The sequence below is a fragment of the Chenopodium album genome, chromosome 11 (assembly GCF_948465745.1).
Source record: "Chenopodium album chromosome 11, dcCheAlbu1.1, whole genome shotgun sequence".
Classification (NCBI taxonomy): Eukaryota; Viridiplantae; Streptophyta; class Magnoliopsida; order Caryophyllales; family Amaranthaceae; genus Chenopodium; species Chenopodium album.
In genome coordinates, this window is record NC_137844.1 from 37,873,014 (window position 1) to 37,891,733 (window position 18,720).

The 18,720-nt window shown below is 36.7% G+C and overlaps 1 protein-coding gene across 1 annotated transcript; it reads left to right on the forward strand.

Annotated features, from left to right (window-relative positions):
• The first annotated feature begins 7,618 nt into the window (after positions 1–7,618).
• LOC145566580 (uncharacterized) lies at positions 7,619–9,511 on the forward strand. Its single transcript, XM_081625954.1, has one exon. The coding sequence runs from the start codon at positions 7,619–7,621 to the stop codon at positions 9,509–9,511; it is 1,893 nt and encodes a 630-aa protein (XP_081482080.1).
• The last annotated feature ends 9,209 nt before the right edge of the window (positions 9,512–18,720 follow it).

Below are 18,720 nucleotides of genomic sequence, written 5' to 3' on the forward strand. Positions count from 1 at the left end.
ATTATTCTGAATTTGACTATTTGCTTGTTTTCTTCTTCCAAAATGTATTAATTGGTCTATCTTCTTCAAGAACTTCATTTTATTTCTCATTGCAATAACAAAACCACATAAATCGCAAATTAATTCCTAATAAAACCAAAAATTACAATTTTCAACCAAATTTATAAAAAACAAACACTCAAACTCAAAATAAACAAGTATGAATGTCGAATTTGGTCTTACCTTTCGTTTTTATCTGTCATCTTGAACAATTTTGGACTCAAAATTTCGAATTTCTTGAAATTTTGCTTGAGGTTTGAGGAATTTAAATGGGTTTGAAGTTTTGTTTGGAGAGAGAAAGTGAACTTTTGGTTAAAAAAAAAAAAAAAAAAAACTAAAATGATTTGTAATTAATGTATGGTAAAATAAATAATTACAGTACTATTTATCTATTCTTTATATAAAAAAAATTCTTTAAAAAAAATATACAAAATTGTTGCACCAGAATCTTGTGTACATTATAAATGAATATTATGTTCTTTTATATATATGTCCATGTTCATTATAAATGAACAATATGTTATTTTATATAGCCATGTACATTAGAATATAACTGCATGTACATTTCGTCTTTTTATAGTTTTGAAGTGGATGCACCGTGCATCCGCCTGCACGAATCACCCATTGGTCTAGGGAAGGACTTTTATGTAATTGCCCATTTAATTGAAGAGAAAAGTGATGGACCCCCTCTTTAATATTGTCGGTTGGAGTATAAACTCATTTACGTAAGAAAAAGTATACCTACACCCTGTATTGATAAAATGTTTTTATAGACATTACTTCTCATTGGTATGTCTTATCTACCATGCAAGTTGGAATATATACCAACATGGACATGATACCATACCAATCGAATAGGTTTTGATACCATACCACCAGGGACGGGGTAGTACAATTTTTGAACATAATTAGTGTAAACCACTACAATAGTTCTTATAAAAATCAAGATAGCATAATAAATCTTTCACAATAACATAATAAGTCTTAAACAATAACATATTCAAGAGAGTATAAAAAGTCTTACACATTAATTCCGGAAGCATAAAATTTAAATAACTATTATAATCCATTACAAGTAGTTAAATGCCAAAGTGTGGATAATCAAAGGTTTCCATTCTCCAAATATTTCAAGATATACGCGACGTGGCTATATAAACACGAAGGTTAAACATTAGATGGTACCAATTGAATGAACAGTTTAAGTAAGCCCATACACACGTACATGTTAATCTGATTATTGATATAATTAACAGAGATAGATATACCAGCAGTAAGTAATTAAACCCATACCAATTGAATGAACTGTTTAAGTAAAATCATACTCCCTCCGTCCCATAATACTTAGGACGTTAAAGGGAGTACGTAGTTTAATAAAAATGTAAGTGGGTTTTTTTTAATACATTTGTTGATTGTAGAAAAGATGCTCTGCTAAAAACTAAGTGAGGCTGGTTGTCATGAAGGGGGGAGGATACTAGCGTAGTCTAAATTTTTTATTATTTCCTAAAAAGCAGTGGGCCCATTGAGTGTAAAGAAAAATAATTTTTTTTACAGTGATCCATTTCCATATAATGGGTAATGTGTCAAGTATCGTGGGACGGCCAAAAATGAAAAGTGTGTCAAGTATTATGAGACGGAGGGAGTACCAACGTACATCTTATTGGTATTATTAACAAAGGTAGATATAACAATCATAAGTAAACCCATACCAACGTAAATATTAATAATTAAGTATAGTCGTATTATTAACAGAGAAAGTTAACATATGTAGTTTGCAAAACAGTAGTAAGTAATACCAACAATGAACCTAAATTGTATGAAAGGCAGTTGATGTAATTACGGTAACAACAAGAATGAGCTGATATATGGTCCCTAATATCTCATTAATTTACAAAACTCATAACAATGAATTAGAAGGAATTCAATGGAAAAATATTTTGCAGATTTTTATTTTGTGCCAAAAAAAAGGAAATAATAATATTGTGAATGAGGGGAAGAATAAGAAAACTCACGCTAATGGCGGAAAAAACATCAAAAGTTAGACAACGTATGACAATGGGAGCCTACATCTTTGTCCTCTCCTTAATATAAACATTTTTTTTAATAAAATGCTTTTTGAATAATGACATACGTGGGCCCCACAAAGTCCTAGAGTCCTTGTGAACTAAAGTTACTAGAGCTTGAGAAATTCTCATAGTTCAACACGCTGCACACATGTAAATCATAACTAGTTTAAAATTCCAATTTTCGACCTGGTTTGATATTTTCCAATCTAGTTCGGATTTGTCTTTTAGGGTTTTCAATTTTAAATATTTAATATTAATATTCTGCAATTTTGTAGGTAGTCCAAGTAGATGTAGTGGTGGCAACAGAAAAGTGTTGCTTTGGTGGCAGAGGATAGAGAAGCTTGGTATTAGTGTTAGAAATCCAGAATATTCTGTAAATATAAACCTTCCATATTTAGGTAGATTGAATTAAATCACTCTGATTCTTGAGTGATTCTTGGAGTGATTACAGGCTATGATTAGGAGTATTTACAGACTGTAATTGTAGCTAAGTAAGGCAAGAGTATGTGTATATAATGCTGTAACTACTCTTATGCTTTAATACAGATTTTAAAACCACAAAAACAGTGTTTAATTTGAGTTGGTATTAGAGCCAGGTTCCGATCTCCGGCAACCTATAACCTCATCATCTACCATGGAAACCGAGAGCAAAGATGTTGTCCAAAAACCGGTAACCATGGAAGACTTAATGCAACTGCTATCGCAGTTAAACACCAATAAGCCTACCACAGAAAACTCTAATCAGACTATCCAGCCAATCCAAATTCCAGATAAACTGAACCACAAAAATTTTATGAAATGGGCCAAATTAATGCAACTGGAGCTCGGCGGCAGGGGAAGGCTCAGCCACATCACAGCCTCCCCGCCAAGCCAAGAGGATCCAGAATATACCAAGTGGTTTCAACGGGACTCGTTGGTAATCTCTTGGATAATCGGAAACATCGATCCAGAACTACAAAATCAGTTTCTAGATTACCCTATCGCAAGAGATTTGTGGAAAGGGATTGAAACCTTATACGGTGGGACAAAAGATGGACTTCAAATTTTCGACCTTACGGTCAAGGCAAATAAAATCCAGCACGGGGAAGACCCAATCGAAGTATACTATAGTAAGCTTACCGGAATCTGGAAGGAAATTGACAGGCGCTCACCGAACCCGATGAACAGCCCAGAGGACAAAACAACATATAATCAAATTATACAACAAAACAGACTGTATCAGTTCTTAGCAGGGGTAGATGAGACCCTTGACAAAGATCGACGGGACATCCTCAACCGGGAGCCCCTCCCTACACCGGAAGAAGCCTTTGCAATAATCAGAAGAGAGATCAACCGGCGAGGAATTATGAACGCTGGACCACCGAAACCCTCACCGACAGACTCATCGGGAATCGGTGGAGGTTTTGCCGTGAAAGGACGAACAGAGAAGCCTAATTTCCGACGAGAAGACGATAAGGCGGGGCTCAAATGTACCCACTGTGGAGGTACGAGACATACAAAGAAAGGGTGTTTCGAGATAATTGGCTACCCAGACTGGTGGGGAGACCGAAAGAAGAAAGGGGAAAAGAAAGGCTCCGGCAATACAGTTATCGGTACCGGCGAAACACCGGCGGCAAATGAAACAAGTCACGAAGGGGGAACAGCGGCCACCATTTCCTCTACCTCAGGTATGACAGAGAAGAGGGGAGGTATGGATTCAGAAACCCTAGATTTTTTTGGTATAAATTCTGATGTACATATTAGGAATAAGTTTAGCCTCCTTTGTCATAACACATATAAAGAGCTCAACCCTCATACCCACATAAAACCGAACAATGTAACCTTAAAACCCAATAATACTGCTAGACCCATATTCACTACTTCACAAACCAATGAGGCCAAAAATCAGAAAATTGAAACTAACCCATGTAATGTAGGATTAGTATGCAGACCAAACAAAAACACCAAATGGATTTTTGATTGTGGAGCAACTGACACTATGACATTCGATGTCAATGACCTCGAAGAAATCCACCCACCAGGAAAAAATCACATACAAACAACCAATGGAGAGGTAATTAAAACAAAGGGGTCAGGTGTTGTCAAAATTTCTGATAACATCAAACTACCTAATTGCCTCTTTATACCAGACTTATCCCACAAATTACTTTCTGTTAGCCAATTGACAAAGGATTTAAACTGTACTGTTCTTATGAATTCTCTTGGATGTACTGTTCAGGATGCTCGGACAGGGGATATTATTGGGCATGGTACTGAGGAAGACGGACTATATTATGTTACTCAGATGCCTCAACAGGGTAAAGCAGCGCTTGTTTGCGGGACGGTTGAACAACAGCTTTGGACGTGGCATAAGCGATTAGGCCATCCTTCTTTAGGTTATCTAAAAAAACTCTTCCCTTCCCTTTCTAGTTCAAACATTTCTTTTGATTGTGAAGCCTGTATTCTTGCAAAAAGTCATAAACATTCTTATCCGAATAGTGATAGTAGAACTGATAAGCCTTTTATTTTGATTCATTCCGATGTATGGGGACTAGCTCCCGATTTTAATAATCATGGCTTTCTATATTATGTTACATTTATTGATGACTGCACAAGGATGAGTTGGGTGTATTTCCTTAGAAATAAATCTGATGTTTATAAGACTTTTGTCTCTTTCTATAAAATGGCACAAACACAATTTCAAACTCAAATTAGAATTCTTAGGTCTGATAATGGTACTGAGTATAAGAATATTGATATGGAAGCCTTTACTGAAACAAATGGTCTTATCCACCAAACTACCTGTCGTGACACTCCACAACAAAACGGCGTAGCCGAAAGAAAAAACCGAACCCTTTTGGAAATGACCCGAGCCATGATGATAGAATCCTGTGTTCCTGCCTATTACTGGCCTGAAGCCATTTCCACAGCCAATTACCTTACCAACCGCCTCCCTACAAAAAGCCTATATTTTTCTACACCATTGGATACCCTTAAAAACCATATCAATGTTCCTACCACTCACTCGTTACCACCTAGAGTCTTTGGTTGTGTTGTGTATGTCTACTTACCTAAACGAGAAAGAAATAAACTTGAACCACGGGCTGTCAAATGTGTTTTTGTGGGGTATGGAACTACTCAAAAGGGATACCGTTGTTTCAACCCAGTTACAAAACGGTTATATACTACTATGGATTGTGACTTTGTTGAAACCGAATTCTATTACCACCACCTTCGATCTCAGGGGGAGAGTCCTAGTGAGGATCTAAGTTGGTTAGTCTATCCTGAACTGAGTGTTCCTGACCAAAAAGAACAAGTAGGCGATACCGCCGAGGCAACTGACAGCACAGTACAACGTGATCTTCCTAATACCATGCCTACTAATCCAAACATGTCTGAGTCTCCACTTCAGAATGACATAGAGGTATGTACATCAGAATTGAGCCATATTTCTGAATCTAGGTCACCTGAACCTACTAATATACCTTCTGAAAGTGAAAATGTAGACCCAGGTACAAAGAATGATCAATCACTGAGTCATGATCGTGGAAGGTATGAGCTGCCACCAAGGAGCACAAGAGGAGTTCCCCCAAAGAGATATGATCCAGAATTTGAATCCCAAAGATCAAAATACCCTGTGAACAAGCCAGGAGAAGGTAATCTGTCCCAAGGAGCAAAAACCTACAGTACAGCTCTATACTCTGAAAACATTCCCACCACAACAGAAGAGGCTCTGAGGAATAAAAACTGGAAATCAGCCATGAAAGAAGAAATAAATGCACTAGTCCGAAAAAAAACTTGGGAAAAGTGCATACTACCTACTGGAAAAAGACCCGTTGGCTGTAAATGGGTCTTTACAATAAAACACAAGGCAGATGGTAGCATCGAAAGATATAAGGCAAGGTTGGTAGCAAAAGGATACACACAGACTTATGGGATAGACTACGATGAAACCTTCTCTCCAGTAGCAAACTTCAACACCATTAGAGTCCTTTTCTCAATTGCAGCAAACAAAGATTGGCCCTTATATCAATTCGATGTAAAGAATGCATTTCTTCATGGAGACCTGTCTGAGGAGGTGTATATGGAAGCTCCACCAGGATTCTCACATGGCTTTGGTAAAGGAGAAGGGTGCAGATTGAAAAAGGCCTTGTATGGGCTAAAACAGTCACCAAGAGCTTGGTTTGGAAGGTTCACTATGGCAATGAAGCAATTTGAGTATAAACAAAGCAATGCCGATCACACCTTGTTTCTTAAAAGGAGAGGTACTAAAGTAACCTGTCTCATCATATATGTTGATGATATGATTATAACAGGAGATGATGCAGAAGAAATAGAACACTTGAAGAGTAAGGTTTTCAAGGAGTTCGAAATGAAGGACCTTGGAAATCTTAAGTATTTCCTGGGAATAGAAGTGCTTAGATAAAAAATGGGCATTTTTATATCCCAAAAGAAGTATATTCTAGACTTCCTAACAGAAACATGTATGATAGACTGCAAACCAGCTGATACTCCTATGGTCATGAATCATGGACTCCAAATTCTTGAAGATGCTGAATTAGTAAATCAGACTCAATATCAGAGGCTTGTTGGGAAACTGATATACTTGTCTCATACCCGACCTGATTTAGCCTATGCTGCTGGAGTGGTCAGTAGATTTATGCACAAACCCCAGAAACAACACCTTGAAGCAATATACCGGATTCTGAGATATCTAAAGGGGATTGTTGGAAAGGGAGTTATGTATAAGAACCATGGACATTTAGACCTCCATGCCTTCACAGATGCAGATTGGGGAGCAGACCGTGATAGTAGAAAATCTACTTCTAGATATTTCACTCTTGTGGGTGGAAATTTGGTCTCCTGGAAGAGCAAACGACAAAAGGTAGTTGCTATGTCCAGTGCCGAAGTAGAGTTTAGGGGAATTGCAAAAGGCATCACTGAAGTTCTTTGGCTCAGAAAGCTCTTGAGAGAGCTTGGGTATGCACCTAAGAAAAGTTGTAAGTTGTACTGTGATAATATGGCAGCCATACGCATATCTGAAAATCCAGTTCAACATGATCGAACAAAACATGTGGAAATAGACAGACATTTCATCAAAGATCATCTATATGGAAAAATAATAACTCTACCATTTGTTCGGTCAGAGGATCAGCTAGCAGATATCCTAACTAAAGCCGTTTCCACACAAGCATTTGGACAAGCATTGAGCAAGTTGGGTGTTAGAGACCTTACCATCCAACTTGAGGGGGAGTGTTAGAAATCCAGAATATTCTGTAAATATAAACCTTCCATATTTAGGTAGATTGAATTAAATCACTCTGATTCTTGAGTGATTCTTGGAGTGATTACAGGATATGATTAGGAGTATTTACAGACTGTAATTGTAGCTAAGTAAGGCAAGAGTATGTGTATATAATGCTGTAACTACTCTTATGCTTTAATACAGATTTTAAAACCACAAAAACAGTGTTTAATTTGAGTTGGTATTAGAGCCAGGTTCCGATCTCCGGCAACCTATAACCTCATCATCTACCATGGAAACCGAGAGCAAAGATGTTGTCCAAAAACCGGTAACCATGGAAGACTTAATGCAACTGCTATCGCAGTTAAACACCAATAAGCCTACCACAGAAAACTCTAATCAGACTATCCAGCCAATCCAAATTCCAGATAAACTGAACCACAAAAATTTTATGAAATGGGCCAAATTAATGCAACTGGAGCTCGGCGGCAGGGGAAGGCTCAGCCACATCACAGCCTCCCCGCCAAGCCAAGAGGATCCAGAATATACCAAGTGGTTTCAACGGGACTCGTTGGTAATCTCTTGGATAATCGGAAACATCGATCCAGAACTACAAAATCAGTTTCTAGATTACCCTACCGCAAGAGATTTGTGGAAAGGGATTGAAACCTTATACGGTGGGACAAAAGATGGACTTCAAATTTTCGACCTTACGGTCAAGGCAAATAAAATCCAGCAAGGGGGAGACCCAATCGAAGTATACTATAGTAAGCTTACCGGAATCTGGAAGGAAATTGACAGGCGCTCACCGAACCCGATGAACAGCCCAGAGGACAAAACAACATATAATCAAATTATACAACAAAACAGACTGTATCAGTTCTTAGCAGGGGTAGATGAGACCCTTGACAAAGATCGACGGGACATCCTCAACCGGGAGCCCCTCCCTACACCGGAAGAAGCCTTTGCAATAATCAGAAGAGAGATCAACCGGCGAGGAATTATGAACGCTGGACCACCGAAACCCTCACCGACAGACTCATCGGGAATCGGTGGAGGTTTTGCCGTGAAAGGACGAACAGAGAAGCCTAATTTCCGACGAGAAGACGATAAGGCGGGACTCAAATGTACCCACTGTGGAGGTACGAGACATACAAAGAAAGGGTGTTTCGAGATAATTGGCTACCCAGACTGGTGGGGAGACCGAAAGAAGAAAGGGGAAAAGAAAGGCTCCGGCAATACAGTTATCGGTACCGGCGAAACACCGGCGGCAAATGAAACAAGTCACGAAGGGGGAACAGCGGCCACCATTTCCTCTACCTCAGGTATGACAGAGAAGAGGGGAGGTATGGATTCAGAAACCCTAGATTTTTTTGGTATAAATTCTGATGTACATATTAGGAATAAGTTTAGCCTCCTTTGTCATAACACATATAAAGAGCTCAACCCTCATACCCACATAAAACCGAACAATGTAACCTTAAAACCCAATAATACTGCTAGACCCATATTCACTACTTCACAAACCAATGAGGCCAAAAATCAGAAAATTGAAACTAACCCATGTAATGTAGGATTAGTATGCAGACCAAACAAAAACACCAAATGGATTTTTGATTGTGGAGCAACTGACACTATGACATTCGATGTCAATGACCTCGAAGAAATCCACCCACCAGGAAAAAATCACATACAAACAACCAATGGAGAGGTAATTAAAACAAAGGGGTCAGGTGTTGTCAAAATTTCTGATAACATCAAACTACCTAATTGCCTCTTTATACCAGACTTATCCCACAAATTACTTTCTGTTAGCCAATTGACAAAGGATTTAAACTGTACTGTTCTTATGAATTCTCTTGGATGTACTGTTCAGGATGCTCGGACAGGGGATATTATTGGGCATGGTACTGAGGAAGACGGACTATATTATGTTACTCAGATGCCTCAACAGGGTAAAGCAGCGCTTGTTTGCGGGACGGTTGAACAACAACTTTGGACGTGGCATAAGCGATTAGGCCATCCTTCTTTAGGTTATCTAAAAAAACTCTTCCCTTCCCTTTCTAGTTCAAACATTTCTTTTGATTGTGAAGCCTGTATTCTTGCAAAAAGTCATAAACATTCTTATCCGAATAGTGATAGTAGAACTGATAAGCCTTTTATTTTGATTCATTCCGATGTATAGGGACTAGCTCCCGATTTTAATAATCATGGCTTTCTATATTATGTTACATTTATTGATGACTGCACAAGGATGAGTTGGGTGTATTTCCTTAGAAATAAATCTGATGTTTATAAGACTTTTGTCTCTTTCTATAAAATGGCACAAACACAATTTCAAACTCAAATTAGAATTCTTAGGTCTGATAATGGTACTGAGTATAAGAATATTGATATGGAAGCCTTTACTGAAACAAATGGTCTTATCCACCAAACTACCTGTCGTGACACTCCACAACAAAACGGCGTAGCCGAAAGAAAAAACCGAACCCTTTTGGAAATGACCCGAGCCATGATGATAGAATCCTGTGTTCCTGCCTATTACTGGCCTGAAGCCATTTCCACAGCCAATTACCTTACCAACCGCCTCCCTACAAAAAGCCTATATTTTTCTACACCATTGGATACCCTTAAAAACCATATCAATGTTCCTACCACTCACTCGTTACCACCTAGAGTCTTTGGTTGTGTTGTGTATGTCTACTTACCTAAACGAGAAAGAAATAAACTTGAACCACGGGCTGTCAAATGTGTTTTTGTGGGGTATGGAACTACTCAAAAGGGATACCGTTGTTTCAACCCAGTTACAAAACGGTTATATACTACTATGGATTGTGACTTTGTTGAAACCGAATTCTATTACCACCACCTTCGATCTCAGGGGGAGAGTCCTAGTGAGGATCTAAGTTGGTTAGTCTATCCTGAACTGAGTGTTCCTGACCAAAAAGAACAAGTAGGCGATACCGCCGAGGCAACTGACAGCACAGTACAACGTGATCTTCCTAATACCATGCCTACTAATCCAAACATGTCCGAGTCTCCACTTCAGAATGACATAGAGGTATGTACATCAGAATTGAGCCATATTTCTGAATCTAGGTCACCTGAACCTACTAATATACCTTCTGAAAGTGAAAATGTAGACCCAGGTACAAAGAATGATCAATCACTGAGTCATGATCGTGGAAGGTATGAGCTGCCACCAAGGAGCACAAGAGGAGTTCCCCCAAAGAGATATGATCCAGAATTTGAATCCCAAAGATCAAAATACCCTGTGAACAAGCCAGGAGAAGGTAATCTGTCCCAAGGAGCAAAAACCTACAGTACAGCTCTATACTCTGAAAACATTCCCACCACAACAGAAGAGGCTCTGAGGAATAAAAACTGGAAATCAGCCATGAAAGAAGAAATAAATGCACTAGTCCGAAAAAAAACTTGGGAAAAGTGCATACTACCTACTGGAAAAAGACCCGTTGGCTGTAAATGGGTCTTTACAATAAAACACAAGGCAGATGGTAGCATCGAAAGATATAAGGCAAGGTTGGTAGCAAAAGGATACACACAGACTTATGGGATAGACTACGATGAAACCTTCTCTCCAGTAGCAAACTTCAACACCATTAGAGTCCTTTTCTCAATTGCAGCAAACAAAGATTGGCCCTTATATCAATTCGATGTAAAGAATGCATTTCTTCATGGAGACCTGTCTGAGGAGGTGTATATGGAAGCTCCACCAGGATTCTCACATGGCTTTGGTAAAGGAGAAGGGTGCAGATTGAAAAAGGCCTTGTATGGGCTAAAACAGTCACCAAGAGCTTGGTTTGGAAGGTTCACTATGGCAATGAAGCAATTTGAGTATAAACAAAGCAATGCCGATCACACCTTGTTTCTTAAAAGGAGAGGTACTAAAGTAACCTGTCTCATCATATATGTTGATGATATGATTATAACAGGAGATGATGCAGAAGAAATAGAACACTTGAAGAGTAAGGTTTTCAAGGAGTTCGAAATGAAGGACCTTGGAAATCTTAAGTATTTCCTGGGAATAGAAGTGCTTAGATAAAAAATGGGCATTTTTATATCCCAAAAGAAGTATATTCTAGACTTCCTAACAGAAACATGTATGATAGACTGCAAACCAGCTGATACTCCTATGGTCATGAATCATGGACTCCAAATTCTTGAAGATGCTGAATTAGTAAATCAGACTCAATATCAGAGGCTTGTTGGGAAACTGATATACTTGTCTCATACCCAACCTGATTTAGCCTATGCTGCTGGAGTGGTCAGTAGATTTATGCACAAACCCCAGAAACAACACCTTGAAGCAATATACCGGATTCTGAGATATCTAAAGGGGATTGTTGGAAAGGGAGTTATGTATAAGAACCATGGACATTTAGACCTCCATGCCTTCACAGATGCAGATTGGGGAGCAGACCGTGATAGTAGAAAATCTACTTCTAGATATTTCACTCTTGTGGGTGGAAATTTGGTCTCCTGGAAGAGCAAACGACAAAAGGTAGTTGCTATGTCCAGTGCCGAAGTAGAGTTTAGGGGAATTGCAAAAGGCATCACTGAAGTTCTTTGGCTCAGAAAGCTCTTGAGAGAGCTTGGGTATGCACCTAAGAAAAGTTGTAAGTTGTACTGTGATAATATGGCAGCCATACGCATATCTGAAAATCCAGTTCAACATGATCGAACAAAACATGTGGAAATAGACAGACATTTCATCAAAGATCATCTAGATGGAAAAATAATAACTCTACCATTTGTTCGGTCAGAGGATCAGCTAGCAGACATCCTAACTAAAGCCGTTTCCACACAAGCATTTGGACAAGCATTGAGCAAGTTGGGTGTTAGAGACCTTACCATCCAACTTGAGGGGGAGTGTTAGAAATCCAGAATATTCTGTAAATATAAACCTTCCATATTTAGGTAGATTGAATTAAATCACTCTGATTCTTGAGTGATTCTTGGAGTGATTACAGGCTATGATTAGGAGTATTTACAGACTGTAATTGTAGCTAAGTAAGGCAAGAGTATGTGTATATAATGCTGTAACTACTCTTATGCTTTAATACAGATTTTAAAACCACAAAAACAGTGTTTAATTTGAGTATTAGAGATTAAGGAGAGAGAAAGAGCAAAGCTAGATGTTAGGTATTTCAAAATATTAAATGACAAACTAACATATGTCATTCCAGTTACTCTTTTGTAGGTTGTTTTGAACTATCTTTGAATTTGGACCATTTTGAATTTCGAAATGAAATCAATGAATTCAAACGGACCTGTTTTGAACTACCTTTGAATTTGGACCATTTTCAATTTCGAACTGAAATTAATGAATCCAAATAGGCCTGTTTTGAATTACCTTTGAATTTGGACGATTTTGAATTTGAAATGAAATCATTGAATCCAAACAGGCCACAATGGAACTGTTGTATTTGTCTTTGTTGTGTCTGATTTATCAATATACTGTTTTAATTAATGTTCAATTTTGGGTATTTTTGTTATGATTGGAGGAAACAAGAATAAAGGAATAAAATCCAATGAGAGGGTAAAAGAGAGACGAAAACTATTGCAATTGTAAGTTGTTTGGTATAACTATTATACTTAACCACTTGTATATGTTTCCCTACCTTAACAAGGGGAGAAATCAAGTTTGTAACCTTAGGCTCTAGAGGTGTAACAAATGAGTGGAATCAATACATTACCTCTATATAAGGGTAAATTGTTTCCCTTTACCTTCAACCATACAAGCTAAAAGGGAAATGAATTCAGGATTTCGTTTCTCAGCTGTAAAATACACGTACCTAACATGCTCTCAATTTCATATTTTATGTTAACTTATAGGAATTGATCGTTCTTTTTCTCATTTCAAGAACAATTTCATGTCCTTTGACTCCTTGAATTGGATTTTGTTTGGCTCCTCTTGAGGGACATTCTGGCTGTTTTCAAACTATTGGCCCAGGATCATTTGAGGAGCTTTTTGTTCGCTGTGTCGATCAAGCATACATCAAGAACGTACATAATCACAATTCATGAACTCTTATTTTTGTACAAAATTTTAATTATTCGTGATTGCTTGGTTTTAATCTTATTGATCTATCATTGTCTCGAGTACAAAACACGGACTATAAACTTGTTGAAGGTTATAAAAATGCATATCTTCGTGAGAAATTTCATTTGGGATGCTACCGTATCCATTGCAACTTCAATGCTAAGCCTGAAACCAAAGCCCTCGAGGATGGGGATTTTTACCCATGAGACTCTTTTTGTTGATGCAGACTGCAGTGCTGATTGCTCCATTACTCTTATTTCTTACTCCCTCTAAGGCTTTAAGACTCGTTCTTGCTCTTGATTGCTACCTTGTAATATATATTAATGAGTTTTTTTTTCGCCTATCATTTGTTTCTATTATCATGTTGCCAATCATTATTCTCTTACCCATTTATATGTTAACTGTAAATTTTCATGAACATACCTAAATGCTACCGTGCTTAGTTCATCTAAACAAGATCTGATGAAATAATTTTTAGATTGACTTTGAAATATGCAAGTGATTCATTACTTTGAAATATGCAAATGGTTCATTGCTTTGAAATATGAAATGATCCACCGGATAGGAGCATACATTTATATGAATTCAACAAGACCACATATATAGATTAGTAACAAAATATTGTGTAAGTTTACAAGTTTTGATTCTAAAAATACTTTTCATTTAATTCTATAAGGAAGGGTATCTTTTATAGAAAAGGTTACTACTGTTTTGTTGCCATACATATGGATTATTCTTTTATCGGAAATGTAACTTGTGAATCTTCATGCACATACCGAAAGCTATTGAATTTTGGATGATCATGATTAGCTACAAAGAAAATCACCCCTTTTCTGTTAGAGATGGCTTAGCATTAAGAGATGCACCTTTTTTTTTTTTTTTATCTCCATACATATTTTCTTTTTATCTGATCTCTTTTATGTATCCTGCACAAATGGTAAAATCAAGTACGGCTGCAATATTTGTCTAAATCAAATTTGTCATCTTGCCTCTTGATTCAAGGCTTTGTGTGTAGAATTAGAGTACTATGGTGCTTGTTGAACACTTACTTAGAATTTGTTAAGTATTAAAAGATCTACTTAAATTTTCTTTAATGCAACGGGGTTGTGAATTTGTGTTGATCCTTCGTCCATTACTATTAGTATGTAATGTAAGTTATCTGCCATTGATGCATATGTATCAAGATTAGGGATGCTTCCTTGTAATGATGGTACTCTTGTTTTTATTTCAAAACTATTAGTAATTATGCTGCAGTGGCGTGTTATTTGTAAACATTTGTTTCTGTATATGTTTGGAACTTTATGTTGTATCTAGTCCAAGAGGTCTTCCCTAAGATCGCTGTTTAAATTCGTAGTCTAAATGACCTTTGCAATAGCGATTAGCAAAATCTACAAAATTGCAAATCAGACCTTGTGAAGAATATATAGGGTTGAGATGATGTTTTGTTTTGGTCTGAAAACTTAATGGAACTCAAATCTTTTGTTATGAATCTAATGGAAATAGAAATATTGACAATTAAAATATACTCCGTAACTAATCTAACTACTGTTATGGAGTTTATTATGAGTAAATGAGCTAGTATAGCACTCTCACGACTTACAATGATACATAATGATATACTTAAAAAAACTGAGGAAGTACTAGAAATATAACCATGTGAAGTGATATAATTTTAGAGAAACTACTTATCTAGATACAAAAAATCTTAAGTGGACTTGGTCCACAATAAATATATTGTTTTGGCGTCTGCCGGTGGGGAGTGAGTGATTTCGAGGGGAGGGGAGGGGGTGTGGCCGGAGCACGATTTCAAGGGCAGTACGCGCCGGGGGGGGGGATGATGGTCTGGGTAGGGAGATGGGTGGCGGGGGTCTTGGGTGGGGTGGCTAGTATTTTTTGGTTAATTATTAGGTTAATTATGGTTTAATTAAGCTAATTAGTTGTTAATTACAAAAATAGTCATGTTTGGTTAGATTATCAATAGTTATGCCATTTGGGAGAATATGAAAAAAAAAAAAAAATTATACTACCACTGAGAATGTGCAATTTTACATGTCTACCATTGAAAATTTCCCAACTTTTTAATTAAGCATTGAATTAATTTGAATAATTATTGCAACATAAATAGAAAATTGAATCAATTATCAAGTTATGCATTGTCTGGGCTTCATCCCCAGTGGGACGATTAAGAAAGAGAAGCATATAAGCAAGGAATAAGGCAACAAGGGGAGTGTCAGGAATATTTCAAGCATCCCACACTTGAGTCCCACTGTGATCATACACTTAAGCATGGTGGCGTCCAAAGGGAAGGAAGCTAGAGTAAAAGAGTCTCCAACAAGTTTTAGAAACTTATAAACCGTTCACAGGGTGAAGGTTACACCCCTTAACGATCCAAGAGATCGTTAACTCCAATAGGTCTGGAACCACGACTGAAAGTTCGGGGATGAAGGTACAAATCCAACCTAAAAGAGATTGAACCTGCCCTAAATAGGCCTCTACTTTATTCTTCTCGTATTCATGTACGCTTTCTGACTAACATACAACCATTAGATTAACCCTAAACCTATTTAGTCTATGTTGATTGAAATTTAATGCACAAACAAAACTATTATTGGCGATCACTTGAATTATAATCATATAAGCCTAAACAAGATTATTAATTATCTTATTAAGCGTGATTACAAGTACAAATTCCCTTTAAACCTGCAAGAGAGGGCATGATCAAGCAATAACATATCAAGCAACAATAATAACAATCATCATCATAATAATCTCAATAAAGCATAATAATAATAATAGCAAGATCCTAGGCATGATACTAACAAGATTAATAACAAACCCTAGCATGTCACTAAGCCTTAAAGATCAAATCTTTATTCCTAGAAAGATACTAACATGATATTAAAAAAGAAGTAGGAAGCATCATAGAAACATGCATGATATTAGAACTATTAATTATTACCCTAAACATGATACTAGGAATCATAAAGACACCCTAACATGATACTAGGAATCAAAATAATTAAAGCATGATTTCTATATCAAAATAATAACAATTAAATTCGATGCCTCGTATCTCTGTCTAATAACAAAATACACGCGTTAGTAATTTCAAGGAAAATAAAAATCAAACAATTAAATCAAATAATTGAAATAGGGATTTGGGACCAAACCCTCAAAAATTATCAACCTTTCACTTCTAGGGCGAAGGCAACTTCGAACTTGGCTAGGTGTGTCTAGAACTAATGTATGAGGAATTTTGTAAGAGGAAAGGTTTAGAAAAAAAATAGAGAGAAGAAAGCTTCTAGCTTTAGAGAGAATAGAGAGAGATTGTGAATTGTGAATTGTTGATGATTGTTGATAATTGATGATGGAAAACGAAAGAGATACGACCCCTATTTATATAAAAATAGTCCGGAAACAAATCAAGTCCTATTCGGAATAAAACTAGCATCTGTCACCAGGCGACAGACATCTGCGCCAGGCGACAGATATTAGCGCCTGGCGATAGACATTGTCATTTGGCGCTAATTAAAAGATAAAACGCACTTTTGTACGGAACCTCTTTTTAATATGATTAAGGAGCAAATTCCGTGTTTATCAAATTAAAATCAGGTTTATCATAAAACACCTATTTTATTCTAAATAAAACTCTATAAAATATAATTATTAATCCTAATCCCATTAGAATTAAAAGGAACCTTCTAAATATTCTAGATTATTAAAATCAATCCTAATAACCTTAGGAATAATAATTAATAGACCCTCTTCTAGATCATTGGGCCGCATATAAAAATCATTTCGAACCCAATTTAATTTAATCCATAACTTCCTCATTATTCATCGGAATTGGGTTTATAATATATCGTTGGAAAACTCTTTTCGAGCCCAATCCAACTACACTATTATCGGACCCTTATCATGGACCAAACTAAATTGAACTGGCTTTTTCATAAATAGAGTAAGAAAAGAAATATTTTCAAAAACAGAAAGAGAGATATTTTAATAAAAAACATCCATATCACTAGACTTTTCACACTTTCACCTCGCTCGATAATTATTGACGTGAAAGATATTCATCACTGAGTTTGGTTTTGAGGAGACACATTTGGGTGTCTACAGGGAGAAAACAAGTAAATAAGTCGGAAAGAGGAAAAGGTGAAAGGGGATTGGTTGAATCATAAATGATTTTCAATGTTACCAACATGCAGTAAGTCATAAAATATGCTTTTGGAAGGACTACCAATTTTAATGACAGTGTAATACAAAAAGTCTTTGAAAAGACTCATACAATAATTAGAAATATGTGCGACCAAAACTAAAACTTAAACCTTGATACAAATATAATGTTAACTAACACTCCTTACCATAGTTATATACAACCTTCTGATAGCAAAAATCTCATCTACTATCATTTTCGAGAGAGTGAGGGATAGCTTAAGTGGTTAGAGCTACCCTCCCGATTCCAGTAAATCCTGGGATTAATTGTCATCACCTGCCCGTATGGATCTCTAAACATAAAAAATCTCATCTACTATTATTTCCTCGAATTTTTCCTTGCATTGAAATACTCTGTCTGATATTGGCAATTTGTTTGCAATTTCTCGATAAGAGCAATCTTTTCTCAAGCATCAGAAGCAATCTTTTCAATTAGGGAAGACCCAAGACTGAAAGCACTTTCCACACCCCTATATTTTATAATCAAAGGTGGTATCTCCTTTACAATATTTGTAGCTACTTTAACCAAATTCACGGCATCATTGAGTGTCTCCATTGATTTTTAACCTGACCTTTACAATAAAGGTTCCTCACGATTGCTTACCACCTTAATAAGCTATTTCAAGTTATTGAAATAAGAAATTACAAATTGATTCCTTTGCCACATAGATTGTAGAACAGGTGGAGGGTGCACTAGGGGGATAGATATGAGTTCTGATAACTAACATTTGCATCTCCATTATAATCAAACTCGAATCACCATATGAGTTTTGACAACTAACATATGAGTTTTTATGACAAATATCAACAAATACAACTACATGTGTTGCCTCAATAGTTGAAATCACTCCTTTATGGTCTACTATAATCTCCTTTTTCACTTTCATTATATTTAACCCTCATACACATACTCACCATGCATAGGGTAATCTTCTGTAATTTAAATTACGCCTACAACAGGAAACTCGATAAGAAACTCACTCAAAAATTTTATTTTCACATGGTATTGACTTTTAAAATATTGTATTTTATATCTATCCTGGTCATAAAGAAACACACAAATTTTTTTAGCATTTTTCAATAGTTCACTTGGCCTCCATCTACAAAATGGATAT